General features: G+C 57.8%; 1 protein-coding gene across 7 annotated transcripts in view; it reads right to left on the reverse strand.

Moving 5' to 3' along the window:
- MYLK (myosin light chain kinase) overlaps positions 1–15,618 on the reverse strand; it is a 471,929-nt gene that overhangs the window by 7,389 nt on the left and 448,922 nt on the right. For all 7 annotated transcript variants that reach the window (XM_073647529.1, XM_073647527.1, XM_073647531.1 and 4 more), the window contains 2 exons: positions 5,788–6,005; positions 4,871–4,994 (listed from right to left, as the gene is read on the reverse strand). In XM_073647529.1, coding sequence (XP_073503630.1) covers positions 4,871–4,994; positions 5,788–6,005 — 342 coding nt within the window. The remainder of the gene's footprint in view (positions 1–4,870; positions 4,995–5,787; positions 6,006–15,618) is intronic.

Below are 15,618 nucleotides of genomic sequence, written 5' to 3' on the forward strand. Positions count from 1 at the left end.
CGGCACGACCGGCAGTGAAGGAGGCGAAACGCCCAGCAGTGAAGGAGGCGAAACGCCCAGCAGTGAAGGAGGCGAAACGCCCAGCAGTGAAGGAGGCGGCACACCGGGCAGTGAAGGTGGCGGTACGCCCGGCAGTGAAGGAGGCGGCACACCCAGCAGTGAAAGCAGTGAAGGTTGCGGCACGCCCGGCAGTGAAGGAGGCGGCACGCCCGGCAGTGAAGGTGGCGGTACGCCCGGCAGTAAAGGAGGCGGTACGCCCGGCAGTGAAAGCAGTGAAGGTGGCGGCACGCCCGGCAGTGAAGGAGGCGGCACGCCGGGCAGTGAAGGAGGCGGCACGACCGGCAGTGAAGGAGGCGGCACGACCGGCAGTGAAGGAGGCGGCACGCCCGGCAGTGAAGGAGGCGGCACGCCCGGCAGTGAAGGAGGCGGCACGCCCGGCAGTGAAGGAGGCGGCACGCCCGGCAGTGAAGGAGGCGGCACGCCCGGCAGTGAAGGAGGCGGCACAACCGGCAGTGAAGAAGGTGGCACGCCGGGCAGTGAAGGAGGTGGCACGCCCGGCAGTGAAGGAGGTGGCACGCCCGGCAGTGAAGGAGGCGGCACGCCCGGCAGTGAAGGAGGCGGCACGCCGGGCAGTGAAGGAGGCGGCACGCCGGGCAGTGAAGGTGGCGGCACGCCCGGCAGTGAAGGAGGCGGCACGCCCGGCAGTGAAGGAGGCGGCACGCCCGGCAGTGAAGGAGGCGGCACGCCCGGCAGTGAAGGAGGCGGCACGCCCGGCAGTGAAGGAGGCGGCACGCCCGGCAGTGAAGGAGGCGGCACGCCCGGCAGTGAAGGAGGCGGCACGCCCGGCAGTGAAGGAGGCGGCACGCCCGGCAGTGAAGGAGGCGGCACGCCCGGCAGTGAAGGAGGCGGCACGACCGGCAGTGAAGGAGGTGGCACGCCGGGCAGTGAAGGAGGTGGCACGCCCGGCAGTAAAGGAGGCGGTACGCCCGGCAGTGAAGGAGGCGGCACGCCCGGCAGTGAAGGAGGCGGCACACCCAGCAGTGAAAGCAGTGAAGGAGGCGGCACGCCCGGCAGTGAAGGAGGCGGCACGCCCGGCAGTGAAGGAGGCGGCACGCCCGGCAGTGAAGGAGGCGGCACGCCCGGCAGTGAAGGAGGCGGCACGCCCGGCAGTGAAGGAGGCGGCACGACAGGCAGTGAAGGAGGCGGCACGACAGGCAGTGAAGGAGGCGGCACGCCCGGCAGTGAAGGAGGCGGCACGCCCGGCAGTGAAGGAGGCGGCACGCCCGGCAGTGAAGGAGGCGGCACGCCCGGCAGTGAAGGAGGCGGCACGACCGGCAGTGAAGGAGGCGGCACGCCGGGCAGTGAAGGAGGTGGCACGCCCGGCAGTGAAGGAGGCGGCACGCCGGGCAGTGAAGGAGGCGGCACGACCGGCAGTGAAGGAGGCGGCACGACCGGCAGTGAAGGAGGCGGCACGACCGGCAGTGAAGGAGGCGGCACGCCCGGCAGTGAAGGTGGCGGCACGCCCGGCAGTGAAGCAGGCGAAACGCCCATCAGTGAAGGAGGCGAAACGCCCATCAGTGAAGGAGGCGAAACACCCGGCAGTGAAGGAGGCGAAACACCCAGCAGTGAAAGCAGTGAAGGTGGCGGCATGCCCGGCAGTGAAGGTGGCGCCACGCCCGGCAATGAAGGAGGCGGCACGCCCGGCAGTGAAGGAGGCGGCACGCCCGGCAGTGAAGGCGGCGGCACGCCCGGCAGTGAAGGCGGCGGCACGCCCGGCAGTGAAGGCGGCGGCACGCCCGGCAGTGAAGGCGGCGGCACGCCCGGCAGTGAAGGCGGCGGCACGCCCGGCAGTGAAGGCGGCGGCACGCCCGGCAGTGAAGGAGGAGGCACGCCCGGCAGTGAAGGAGGAGGCACGCCCGGCAGTGAAGGAGGAGGCACGCCCGGCAGTGAAGGAGGAGGCACGCCCGGCAGTGAAGGAGGAGGCACGCCCGGCAGTGAAGGAGGAGGCACGCCCGGCAGTGAAGGAGGAGGCACGCCCGTCAGTGAAGGAGGCGGCACGCCCGGCAGTGAAGGAGGCGGCACGCCCGGCAGTGAAGGAGGCGGCACGCCCGGCAGTGAAGGAGGCGGCACGCCCGGAAGTGAAGGAGGCGGCACGCCCGGAAGTGAAGGAGGCGAAACGCCCATCAGTGAAGGAGGCGAAACGCCCATCAGTGAAGGAGGCGAAACACCCGGCAGTGAAGGAGGCGAAACACCCGGCAGTGAAAGCAGTGAAGGTGGCGGCACGCCAGGCAGTGAAGGTGGCGGCACGCCCGGCAATGAAGGTGGCGCCACGCCCGGCAATGAAGGAGGCGGCACACCCAGCAGTGAAAGAAGTGGCACGCCCGGCAGTGAAGGTGGCGGCACGCCCGGCAGTGAAGGAGGCGGCACGCCCGGCAGTGAAGGAGGCGGCACGCCCGGCAGTGAAGGAGGCGGCACGCCCGGCAGTGAAGGAGGCGGCACGCCCGGCAGTGAAGGAGGCGGCACGCCCGGCAGTGAAGGAGGCGGCACGCCCGGTAGTGAAGGAGGCGGCACGCCCGGCAGTGAAAGTGTCGGCACGCCCGGCAGTGAAGGTGGCGGCACGCCCGGCAGTGAAGGAGGCGGCACAACCGGCAGTGAAGAAGGTGGCACGCCGGGCAGTGAAGGAGGTGGCACGCCCGGCAGTGAAGGAGGTGGCACGCCCGGCAGTGAAGGAGGCGGCACGCCCGGCAGTGAAGGAGGCGGCACGCCGGGCAGTGAAGGAGGCGGCACACCCAGCAGTGAAAGCAGTGAAGGTGGCGGCACGCCCGGCAGTGAAGGAGGCGAAACACCCGGCAGTGAAGGAGGCGAAACACCCGGCAGTGAAGGAGGCGAAACACCCAGCAGTGAAAGCAGTGAAGGTGGCGGCATGCCCGGCAGTGAAGGTGGCGCCACGCCCGGCAATGAAGGAGGCGGCACGCCCGGCAGTGAAGGCGGCGGCACGCCCGGCAGTGAAGGCGGCGGCACGCCCGGCAGTGAAGGCGGCGGCACGCCCGGCAGTGAAGGCGGCGGCACGCCCGGCAGTGAAGGCGGCGGCACGCCCGGCAGTGAAGGCGGCGGCACGCCCGGCAGTGAAGGCGGCGGCACGCCCGGCAGTGAAGGCGGCGGCACGCCCGGCAGTGAAGGCGGCGGCACGCCCGGCAGTGAAGGAGGAGGCACGCCCGGCAGTGAAGGAGGAGGCACGCCCGGCAGTGAAGGAGGAGGCACGCCCGGCAGTGAAGGAGGAGGCACGCCCGGCAGTGAAGGAGGAGGCACGCCCGGCAGTGAAGGAGGAGGCACGCCCGGCAGTGAAGGAGGAGGCACGCCCGGCAGTGAAGGAGGAGGCACGCCCGTCAGTGAAGGAGGCGGCACGCCCGGCAGTGAAGGAGGCGGCACGCCCGGAAGTGAAGGAGGCGGCACGCCCGGAAGTGAAGGAGGCGAAACGCCCATCAGTGAAGGAGGCGAAACGCCCATCAGTGAAGGAGGCGAAACACCCGGCAGTGAAGGAGGCGAAACACCCGGCAGTGAAAGCAGTGAAGGTGGCGGCACGCCAGGCAGTGAAGGTGGCGGCGCGCCCGGCAATGAAGGTGGCGCCACGCCCGGCAATGAAGGAGGCGGCACACCCAGCAGTGAAAGAAGTGGCACGCCCGGCAGTGAAGGTGGCGGCACGCCCGGCAGTGAAGGAGGCGGCACGCCCGGCAGTGAAGGAGGCGGCACGCCCGGCAGTGAAGGAGGCGGCACGCCCGGCAGTGAAGGAGGCGGCACGCCCGGCAGTGAAGGAGGCGGCACGCCCGGCAGTGAAGGAGGCGGCACGCCCGGCAGTGAAGGAGGCGGCACGCCCGGCAGTGAAGGAGGCGGCACGCCGGGCAGTGAAGGAGGCGGCACACCCAGCAGTGAAAGCAGTGAAGGTGGCGGCACGCCCGGCAGTGAAGGAGGCGGCACGCCCGGCAGTGAAGGAGGCGGCACGCCCGGCAGTGAAGGAGGCGGCACGCCCGGTAGTGAAGGAGGCGGCACGCCCGGCAGTGAAAGTGTCGGCACGCCCGGCAGTGAAGGTGGCGGCACGCCCGGCAGTGAAGGTGGCGGCACGCCCGGCAGTGAAGGTGGCGGCACGCCCGGCAGTGAAGGTGGCGGCACGCCCGGCAGTGAAGGTGGCGGCACGCCCGGCAGTGAAAGTGTCGGCACGCCCGGCAGTGAAAGTGTCGGCACGCCCGGCAGTGAAAGCAGTGAAGGTGGTGGCATGCCCGGCAGTGAAGGTGGCGGCACGCCCGGCAGTGAAGGAGGCGGCACGCCAGGCAGTGAAAGCAGTGAAGGTGGAGGCACGCCCGGCAGTGAAGGTGGTGGCACACTTGGTAGTGAAGGTGGCGGCACGCCCGGCAGTGAAGGTGGCGGCACACTTGGTAGTGAAGGAGGCGGCACGCCCGGCAGTGAAGGTGGCGGCACGCCCGGCAGTGAAGGTGGCGGCACGCCCGGCAGTGAAGGTGGCGGCACGCCCGGCAGTGAAGGTGGCGGCACGCCCGGCAGTGAAGGAGGAGGCACGCCCGGCAGTGAAGGAGGAGGCACGCCCGGCAGTGAAGGAGGAGGCACGCCCGGCAGTGAAGGAGGAGGCACGCCCGGCAGTGAAGGAGGAGGCACGCCCGGCAGTGAAGGAGGAGGCACGCCCGGCAGTGAAGGAGGAGGCACGCCCGGCAGTGAAGGAGGAGGCACGCCCGGCAGTGAAGGTCCTACACGCACCGGTCAGTGCAGCAGCCGCTCAGCCCAGGGATGTACACATCAGACAATGCTGTAGATCGGAGGAGGCCGCATTAACCCCCACACTGCCAGGAGGATTCCTACTTACAGAATGTAGCAGATGACTCCGATGCTCCACATGTCTGTGGCGTATCCGATTGGCTCATAGTTGATCACCTCCGGGGCTACAAATTCAGGGGTCCCGAATAACACTTTAAGATTCGGTGTGCTTTCTGCAACAAAGAACAAAAGATCTCTGATGTGTGAATGGAATCTATTGCTTTCTGATATCAGCCAGTATTGGGGAGAGACGACTGTAGGACAGGTGACTATAATCTATTACTCCCTGGTATCATCCCTTTCAGTAACAGATGGTTGTTTATAATGTTTTGCTTTAACTCGATTTGCCTGCACAGCTCTGCTGGGAGTTGTGGTTCCCCTTTACCTTCATGTGAGGACCCCAGGAGTCCCATAAAGGAGAACAGAAGCCGCAGGATCTGATCTAAATATTTATCCGCTCATCATGTGACATGTCACCGCACAATGACGAGCACAGACAGGACGCTGCAGCTTTGTCCTTCTATATAGGGGACACAACAGCCCTGAATGACCACCCCAACCTTTATGTAAACAAAGCCCCCCACAGCCACGTGGAACATGACACGCCACTAAGCTGCTGTCCTGGTGGAAACTTAGACATCCGAAGAGTTAAAGAGAAGAAAGAGAAGAACTCCGCTCGGCCAGATTATCTGAAATGAAGTTTACACGAGACATTAAACAGACCAAAAAAGGGCAGGAATCAAATCCCATCACTTACGGAGGAATGTCCAACCATAATAACAGCCTTAATGAGCTTCAGAGCAGCGAGCGCAGCGCCCCAAAGCAAGATCGCACCTCGATTAGATTACAGGGCAGCAGATAGGGAGAAGATACTGCAGGGGAGGGCGCTGTAAACCCAGAAAGAGTAATGGGGGCAGTGAACTGATATGTGACTATCCCCAGCAGCACAGAGGAACGGCCACACACCTAATCTCCGGGCCAGGCCAAAGTCAATGAGTTTGATCTTGGTTCCGGTCTTGTTGACGCACATGATGTTCTCGGGTTTCAGGTCCAGGTGGACGATGCCCTGCTTGTGAATGAACTCCACACCTTCCGCAATCTGCTTCATGTACTTGATGACTTCTCTCTCCGACAACTCAAAGTCCTCATCGATGATCCTCTCAAACAGCTCCCCTCCAGAGACCCTGCCACAGCAGCACAGAGGATGTCAGAGACTCATATACATCCACCACTCATATATACACAGCCCCCTCCAGAGACCCTGCCACAGCAGCACAGAGGATGTCAGAGACTCATATACATCCACCACTCATATATACACAGCCCCCTCCAGAGACCCTGCCACAGCAGCACAGAGGATGTTAGGAGACTCATATACATCCACCACTCATATATACACAGCCCCCTCCAGAGACCCTGCCAGAGCAGCACAGAGGATGTCAGAGACTCATATACATCCACCACTCATATATACACAGCCCCCTCCAGAGACCCTGCCAGAGCAGCACAGAGGATGTCAGAGACTCATATACATCCACCACTCATATATACACAGCCCCTCCAGAGACCCTGCCACAGCAGCACAGAGGATGTCAGAGACTCGTATACATCCACCACTCATATATACACAGCCCCCTCCAGAGACCCTGCCACAGCAGCACAGAGGATGTCAGAGACTCATATACATCCACCACTCATATATACACAGCCCCCTCCAGAGACCCTGCCACAGCAGCACAGAGGATGTCAGAGACTCATATACATCCACCACTCATATATACACAGCCCCCTCCAGAGACCCTGCCACAGCAGCACAGAGGATGTCAGAGACTCGTATACATCCACCACTCATATATACACAGTCCCCTCCAGAGACCCTGCCACAGCAGCACAGAGGATGTTAGGAGACTCATATACATCCACCACTCATATATACACAGCCCCCTCCAGAGACCCTGCCACAGCAGCACAGAGGATGTCAGAGACTCGTATACATCCACCACTCATATATACACAGCCCCCTCCAGAGACCCTGCCACAGCAGCACAGAGGATGTCAGAGACTCATATACATCCACCACTCATATATACACAGCCCCCTCCAGAGACCCTGCCACAGCAGCACAGAGGATGTCAGAGACTCGTATACATCCACCACTCATATATACACAGCCCCCTCCAGAGACCCTGCCACAGCAGCACAGAGGATGTCAGAGACTCATATACATCCACCACTCATATATACACAGCCCCCTCCAGAGACCCTGCCACAGCAGCACAGAGGATGTCAGAGACTCATATACATCCACCACTCATATATACACAGCCCCCTCCAGAGACCCTGCCACAGCAGCACAGAGGATGTCAGAGACTCATATACATCCACCACTCATATATACACAGCCCCCTCCAGAGACCCTGCCACAGCAGCACAGAGGATGTCAGAGACTCATATACATCCACCACTCATATATACACAGCCCCCTCCAGAGACCCAGCCACAGCAGCACAGAGGATGTCAGAGACTCATATACATCCACCACTCATATATACACAGCCCCCTCCAGAGACCCTGCCACAGCAGCACAGAGGAGGTCAGAGACTCATATATACACAGCCCCCTCCAGAGACCCTGCCACAGCAGCACAGAGGATGTCAGAGACTCATATACATCCACCACTCATATATACACAGCCCCCTCCAGAGACCCTGCCACAGCAGCACAGAGGATGTCAGAGACTCGTATACGTCCACCACTCATATATACACAGCCCCCTCCAGAGACCCTGCCACAGCAGCACAGAGGATGTCAGAGACTCGTATACATCCACCACTCATATATACACAGCCCCCTCCAGAGACCCTGCCACAGCAGCACAGAGGATGTCAGACTCGTATACGTCCACCACTCATATATACACAGCCCCCTCCAGAGACCCTGCCACAGCAGCACAGAGGATGTCAGAGACTCATATACATCCACCACTCATATATACACAGCCCCCTCCAGAGACCCTGCCACAGCAGCACAGAGGATGTCAGAGACTCATATACATCCACCACTCATATATACACAGCCCCCTCCAGAGACCCTGCCACAGCAGCACAGAGGATGTCAGAGACTCATATACATCCACCACTCATATATACACAGCCCCCTCCAGAGACCCTGCCACAGCAGCACAGAGGATGTCAGAGACTCATATACATCCACCACTCATATATACACAGCCCCCTCCAGAGACCCTGCCACAGCAGCACAGAGGATGTCAGAGACTCATATACATCCACCACTCATATATACACAGCCCCCTCCAGAGACCCTGCCACAGCAGCACAGAGGATGTCAGAGACTCATATACATCCACCACTCATATATACACAGTCCCCTCCAGAGACCCTGCCACAGCAGCACAGAGGATGTCAGAGACTCATATATACACAGTCCCCTCCAAAGACCCTGCCACAGCAGCACAGAGGATGTCAGAGACTCATATACATCCACCACTCATATATACACAGCCCCCTCCAGAGACCCTGCCACAGCAGCACAGAGGATGTCAGAGACTCATATACATCCACCACTCATATATACATAGCCCCCTCCAGAGACCCTGCCACAGCAGCACAGAGGATGTCAGAGACTCGTATACATCCACCACTCATATATACACAGCCCCCTCCAGAGACCCTGCCACAGCAGCACAGAGGATGTCAGAGACTCGTATACATCCACCACTCATATATACACAGCCCCCTCCAGAGACCCTGCCACAGCAGCACAGAGGATGTCAGAGACTCATATACATCCACCACTCATATATACACAGCCCCCTCCAGAGACCCTGCCACAGCAGCACAGAGGATGTCAGAGACTCGTATACATCCACCACTCATATATACACAGCCCCCTCCAGAGACCCTGCCACAGCAGCACAGAGGATGTCAGAGACTCATATACATCCACCACTCATATATACACAGTCCCCTCCAGAGACCCTGCCACAGCAGCACAGAGGATGTCAGAGACTCATATACATCCACCACTCATATATACACAGCCCCCTCCAGAGACCCTGCCACAGCAGCACAGAGGATGTTAGGAGACTCATATACATCCACCACTCATATATACACAGCCCCCTCCAGAGACCCTGCCACAGCAGCACAGAGGATGTCAGAGACTCGTATACATCCACCACTCATATATACACAGCCCCCTCCAGAGACCCTGCCACAGCAGCACAGAGGATGTCAGAGACTCATATACATCCACCACTCATATATACACAGCCCCCTCCAGAGACCCTGCCACAGCAGCACAGAGGATGTCAGAGACTCGTATACATCCACCACTCATATATACACAGCCCCCTCCAGAGACCCTGCCACAGCAGCACAGAGGATGTCAGAGACTCATATACATCCACCACTCATATATACACAGTCCCCTCCAGAGACCCTGCCACAGCAGCACAGAGGATGTCAGAGACTCGTATACGTCCACCACTCATATATACACAGCCCCCTCCAGACACCCTGCCAGAGCAGCACAGAGGATGTCAGAGACTCATATACATCCACCACTCATATATACACAGCCCCCTCCAGAGACCCTGCCACAGCAGCACAGAGGATGTCAGAGACTCATATACATCCACCACTCATATATACACAGCCCCCTCCAGAGACCCTGCCACAGCAGCACAGAGGATGTCAGAGACTCGTATACATCCACCACTCATATATACACAGCCCCCTCCAGAGACCCAGCCACAGCAGCACAGAGGATGTCAGAGACTCATATACATCCACCACTCATATATACACAGCCCCCTCCAGAGACCCTGCCACAGCAGCACAGAGGATGTCAGAGACTCGTATACATCCACCACTCATATATACACAGCCCCCTCCAGAGACCCTGCCAGAGCAGCACAGAGGATGTCAGAGACTCATATACATCCACCACTCATATATACACAGCCCCCTCCAGAGACCCTGCCACAGCAGCACAGAGGATGTCAGAGACTCGTATACGTCCACCACTCATATATACACAGCCCCCTCCAGAGACCCTGCCAGAGCAGCACAGAGGATGTCAGAGACTCATATATACACAGCCCCCTCCAGAGACCCTGCCACAGCAGCACAGAGGATGTCAGAGACTCATATACATCCACCACTCATATATACACAGCCCCCTCCAGAGACCCTGCCACAGCAGCACAGAGGATGTCAGAGACTCATATACATCCACCACTCATATATACACAGCCCCCTCCAGAGACCCTGCCACAGCAGCACAGAGGATGTCAGAGACTCGTATACATCCACCACTCATATATACACAGCCCCCTCCAGAGACCCTGCCACAGCAGCACAGAGGATGTCAGAGACTCGTATACATCCACCACTCATATATACACAGCCCCCTCCAGAGACCCTGCCACAGCAGCACAGAGGATGTCAGAGACTCATATATACACAGCCCCCTCCAGAGACCCTGCCACAGCAGCACAGAGGATGTCAGAGACTCATATACGTCCACCACTCATATATACACAGCCCCCTCCAGAGACGCTGCCACAGCAGCACAGAGGATGTCAGAGACTCGTATACGTCCACCACTCATATATACACAGCCCCCTCCAGAGACGCTGCCACAGCAGCACAGAGGATGTCAGAGACTCGTATACGTCCACCACTCATATATACACAGCCCCCTCCAGAGACCCTGCCACAGCAGCACAGAGGATGTCAGAGACTCGTATACATCCACCACTCATATATACACAGCCCCCTCCAGAGACCCTGCCACAGCAGCACAGAGGATGTCAGAGACTCATATACATCCACCACTCATATATACACAGCCCCCTCCAGAGACCCTGCCACAGCAGCACAGAGGATGTCAGAGACTCGTATACATCCACCACTCATATATACACAGCCCCCTCCAGAGACCCTGCCACAGCAGCACAGAGGATGTCAGAGACTCATATACATCCACCACTCATATATACACAGCCCCCTCCAGAGACCCTGCCAGAGCAGCACAGAGGATGTCAGAGACTCATATACATCCACCACTCATATATACACAGCCCCCTCCAGAGACGCTGCCACAGCAGCACAGAGGATGTCAGAGACTCGTATACATCCACCACTCATATATACACAGCCCCCTCCAAAGACCCTGCCACAGCAGCACAGAGGATGTCAGAGACTCGTATACATCCACCACTCATATATACACAGCCCCCTCCAGAGACCCTGCCACAGCAGCACAGAGGAGGTCAGAGACTCATATACATCCACCACTCATATATACACAGCCCCCTCCAGAGACCCAGCCACAGCAGCACAGAGGATGTCAGAGACTCGTATACATCCACCACTCATATATACACAGTCCCCTCCAGAGACCCTGCCACAGCAGCACAGAGGATGTCAGAGACTCATATACATCCACCACTCATATATACACAGCCCCCTCCAGAGACCCTGCCACAGCAGCACAGAGGATGTCAGAGACTCGTATACATCCACCACTCATATATACACAGTCCCCTCCAGAGACCCTGCCACAGCAGCACAGAGGATGTCAGAGACTCGTATACATCCACCACTCATATATACACAGCCCCCTCCAGAGACCCTGCCACAGCAGCACAGAGGATGTCAGAGACTCATATACATCCACCACTCATATATACACAGTCCCCTCCAGAGACCCTGCCACAGCAGCACAGAGGATGTCAGAGACTCATATACATCCACCACTCATATATACACAGTCCCCTCCAGAGACCCTGCCACAGCAGCACAGAGGATGTCAGAGACTCATATACATCCACCACTCATATATACACAGCCCCCTCCAGAGACCCTGCCACAGCAGCACAGAGGATGTCAGAGACTCATATACATCCACCACTCATATATACATAGCCCCCTCCAGAGACCCTGCCACAGCAGCACAGAGGATGTCAGAGACTCATATACATCCACCACTCATATATACACAGCCCCCTCCAGAGACCCTGCCACAGCAGCACAGAGGATGTCAGAGACTCATATACATCCACCACTCATATATACACAGCCCCCTCCAGAGACCCTGCCACAGCAGCACAGAGGATGTCAGAGACTCATATACATCCACTACTCATATATACACAGCCCCCTCCAGAGACCCTGCCACAGCAGCACAGAGGATGTCAGAGACTCGTATACGTCCACCACTCATATATACACAGCCCCCTCCAGAGACCCTGCCACAGCAGCACAGAGGATGTCAGAGACTCATATACATCCACCACTCATATATACACAGCCCCCTCCAGAGACCCTGCCACAGCAGCACAGAGGATGTCAGAGACTCATATACATCCACTACTCATATATACACAGCCCCCTCCAGAGACCCTGCCACAGCAGCACAGAGGATGTCAGAGACTCATATACATCCACCACTCATATATACACAGCCCCCTCCAGAGACCCTGCCACAGCAGCACAGAGGATGTCAGAGACTCGTATACATCCACCACTCATATATACACAGCCCCCTCCAGAGACCCTGCCACAGCAGCACAGAGGATGTCAGAGACTCATATACATCCACTACTCATATATACACAGCCCCCTCCAGAGACCCTGCCACAGCAGCACAGAGGATGTCAGAGACTCGTATACGTCCACCACTCATATATACACAGTCCCCTCCAGAGACCCTGCCACAGCAGCACAGAGGATGTCAGAGACTCATATACATCCAACACTCATATATACACAGCCCCCTCCAGAGACCCTGCCACAGCAGCACAGAGGATGTCAGAGACTCATATACATCCACCACTCATATATACACAGCCCCCTCCAGAGACCCTGCCACAGCAGCACAGAGGATGTCAGAGACTCATATACGTCCACTACTCATATATACACAGCCCCCTCCAGAGACCCTGCCACAGCAGCACAGAGGATGTCAGAGACTCATATACATCCACCACTCATATATACACAGCCCCCTCCAGAGACCCTGCCACAGCAGCACAGAGGATGTCAGAGACTCGTATACATCCACCACTCATATATACACAGCCCCCTCCAGAGACCCTGCCACAGCAGCACAGAGGATGTCAGAGACTCATATACATCCACCACTCATATATACACAGCCCCCTCCAGAGACCCAGCCACAGCAGCACAGAGGATGTCAGAGACTCATATACGTCCACTACTCATATATACACAGCCCCCTCCAGAGACCCTGCCACAGCAGCACAGAGGATGTCAGAGACTCATATACATCCACCACTCATATATACACAGCCCCCTCCAGAGACCCTGCCACAGCAGCACAGAGGATGTCAGAGACTCGTATACATCCACCACTCATATATACACAGCCCCCTCCAGAGACCCTGCCACAGCAGCACAGAGGATGTCAGAGACTCATATACATCCACCACTCATATATACACAGCCCCCTCCAGAGACCCTGCCACAGCAGCACAGAGGATGTCAGAGACTCATATATACACAGCCCCCTCCAGAGACCCTGCCACAGCAGCACAGAGGATGTCAGAGACTCATATATACACAGCCCCCTCCAGAGACCCTGCCACAGCAGCACAGAGGATGTCAGAGACTCGTATACATCCACCACTCATATATACACAGCCCCCTCCAGAGACCCTGCCACAGCAGCACAGAGGATGTCAGAGACTCATATATACACAGCCCCCTCCAGAGACCCTGCCACAGCAGCACAGAGGATGTCAGAGACTCATATATACACAGCCCCCTCCAGAGACCCTGCCACAGCAGCACAGAGGATGTCAGAGACTCATATACATCCACCACTCATATATACACAGTCCCCTCCAGAGACCCTGCCACAGCAGCACAGAGGATGTCAGAGACTTGTATACGTCCACCACTCATATATACACAGTCCCCTCCAGAGACCCTGCCACAGCAGCACAGAGGATGTCAGAGACTCGTATACGTCCACCACTCATATATACACAGCCCCCTCCAGAGACCCTGCCACAGCAGCACAGAGGATGTCAGAGACTCATATACATCCACCACTCATATATACACAGCCCCCTCCAGAGACCCTGCCACAGCAGCACAGAGGTTGTCAGAGACTCATATACATCCACCACTCATATATACACAGCCCCCTCCAGAGACCCTGCCACAGCAGCACAGAGGATGTCAGAGACTCATATACATCCACCACTCATATATACACAGTACCCTCCAGAGACCCTGCCACAGCAGCACAGAGGATGTCAGAGACTCATATATACACAGTCCCCTCCAGAGACCCTGCCACAGCAGCACAGAGGATGTCAGAGACTCATATATACACAGTCCCCTCCAAAGACCCTGCCACAGCAGCACAGAGGATGTCAGAGACTCGTATACATCCACCACTCATATATACACAGCCCCCTCCAGAGACCCTGCCACAGCAGCACAGAGGATGTCAGAGACTCATATACGTCCACCACTCATATATACACAGCCCCCTCCAGAGACCCTGCCACAGCAGCACAGAGGATGTCAGAGACTCATATACATCCACCACTCATATATACACAGCCCCCTCCAGAGACCCAGCCACAGCAGCACAGAGGATGTCAGAGACTCATATACATCCACCACTCATATATACACAGCCCCCTCCAGAGACCCTGCCACAGCAGCACAGAGGTTGTCAGAGACTCATATACATCCACCACTCATTTATACACAGCCCCCTCCAGAGACCCTGCCACAGCAGCACAGAGGATGTCAGAGACTCGTATACATCCACCACTCATATATACACAGCCCCCTCCAGAGACCCTGCCACAGCAGCACAGAGGATGTCAGAGACTCATATACATCCACCACTCATATATACACAGCCCCCTCCAGAGACCCTGCCACAGCAGCACAGAGGATGTCAGAGACTCGTATACATCCACCACTCATATATACACAGCCCCCTCCAGAGACCCTGCCACAGCAGCACAGAGGATGTCAGAGACTCATATACGTCCACCACTCATATATACACAGCCCCCTCCAGAGACCCTGCCACAGCAGCACAGAGGATGTCAGAGACTCGTATACATCCACCACTCATATATACACAGCCCCCTCCAGAGACCCTGCCACAGCAGCACAGAGGATGTCAGAGACTCGTATACATCCACCACTCATATATACACAGCCCCCTCCAGAGACCCTGCCACAGCAGCACAGAGGATGTCAGAGACTCATATACATCCACCACTCATATATACACAGCCCCCTCCAGAGACCCAGCCACAGCAGCACAGAGGATGTCAGAGACTCATATACATCCACCACTCATATATACACAGCCCCCTCCAGAGACCCTGCCACAGCAGCACAGAGGATGTCAGAGACTCATATACATCCACCACTCATATATACACAGCCCCCTCCAGAGACCCTGCCACAGGAGCACAGAGGATGTCAGAGACACATATACATCCACCACTCATATATACACAGCCCCCTCCAGAGACCCTGCCACAGCAGCACAGAGGATGTCAGAGACTCATATACGTCCACCACTCATATATACACAGCCCCCTCCAGAGACCCTGCCACAGCAGCACAGAGGATGTCAGAGACTCATATACATCCACCACTCATATATACACAGTCCCCTCCAGAGACCCTGTCACAGCAGCACAGAGGATGTCAGAGACTCATATACATCCACCACTCATATATACACAGCCCCCTCCAGAGACCCAGC

Source organism: Phyllobates terribilis, unplaced genomic scaffold (assembly GCF_046119375.1).
Source record: "Phyllobates terribilis strain yellow unplaced genomic scaffold, ASM4611937v1 Scaffold_9__5_contigs__length_417890890, whole genome shotgun sequence".
NCBI lineage: Eukaryota > Metazoa > Chordata > Amphibia > Anura > Dendrobatidae > Phyllobates > Phyllobates terribilis.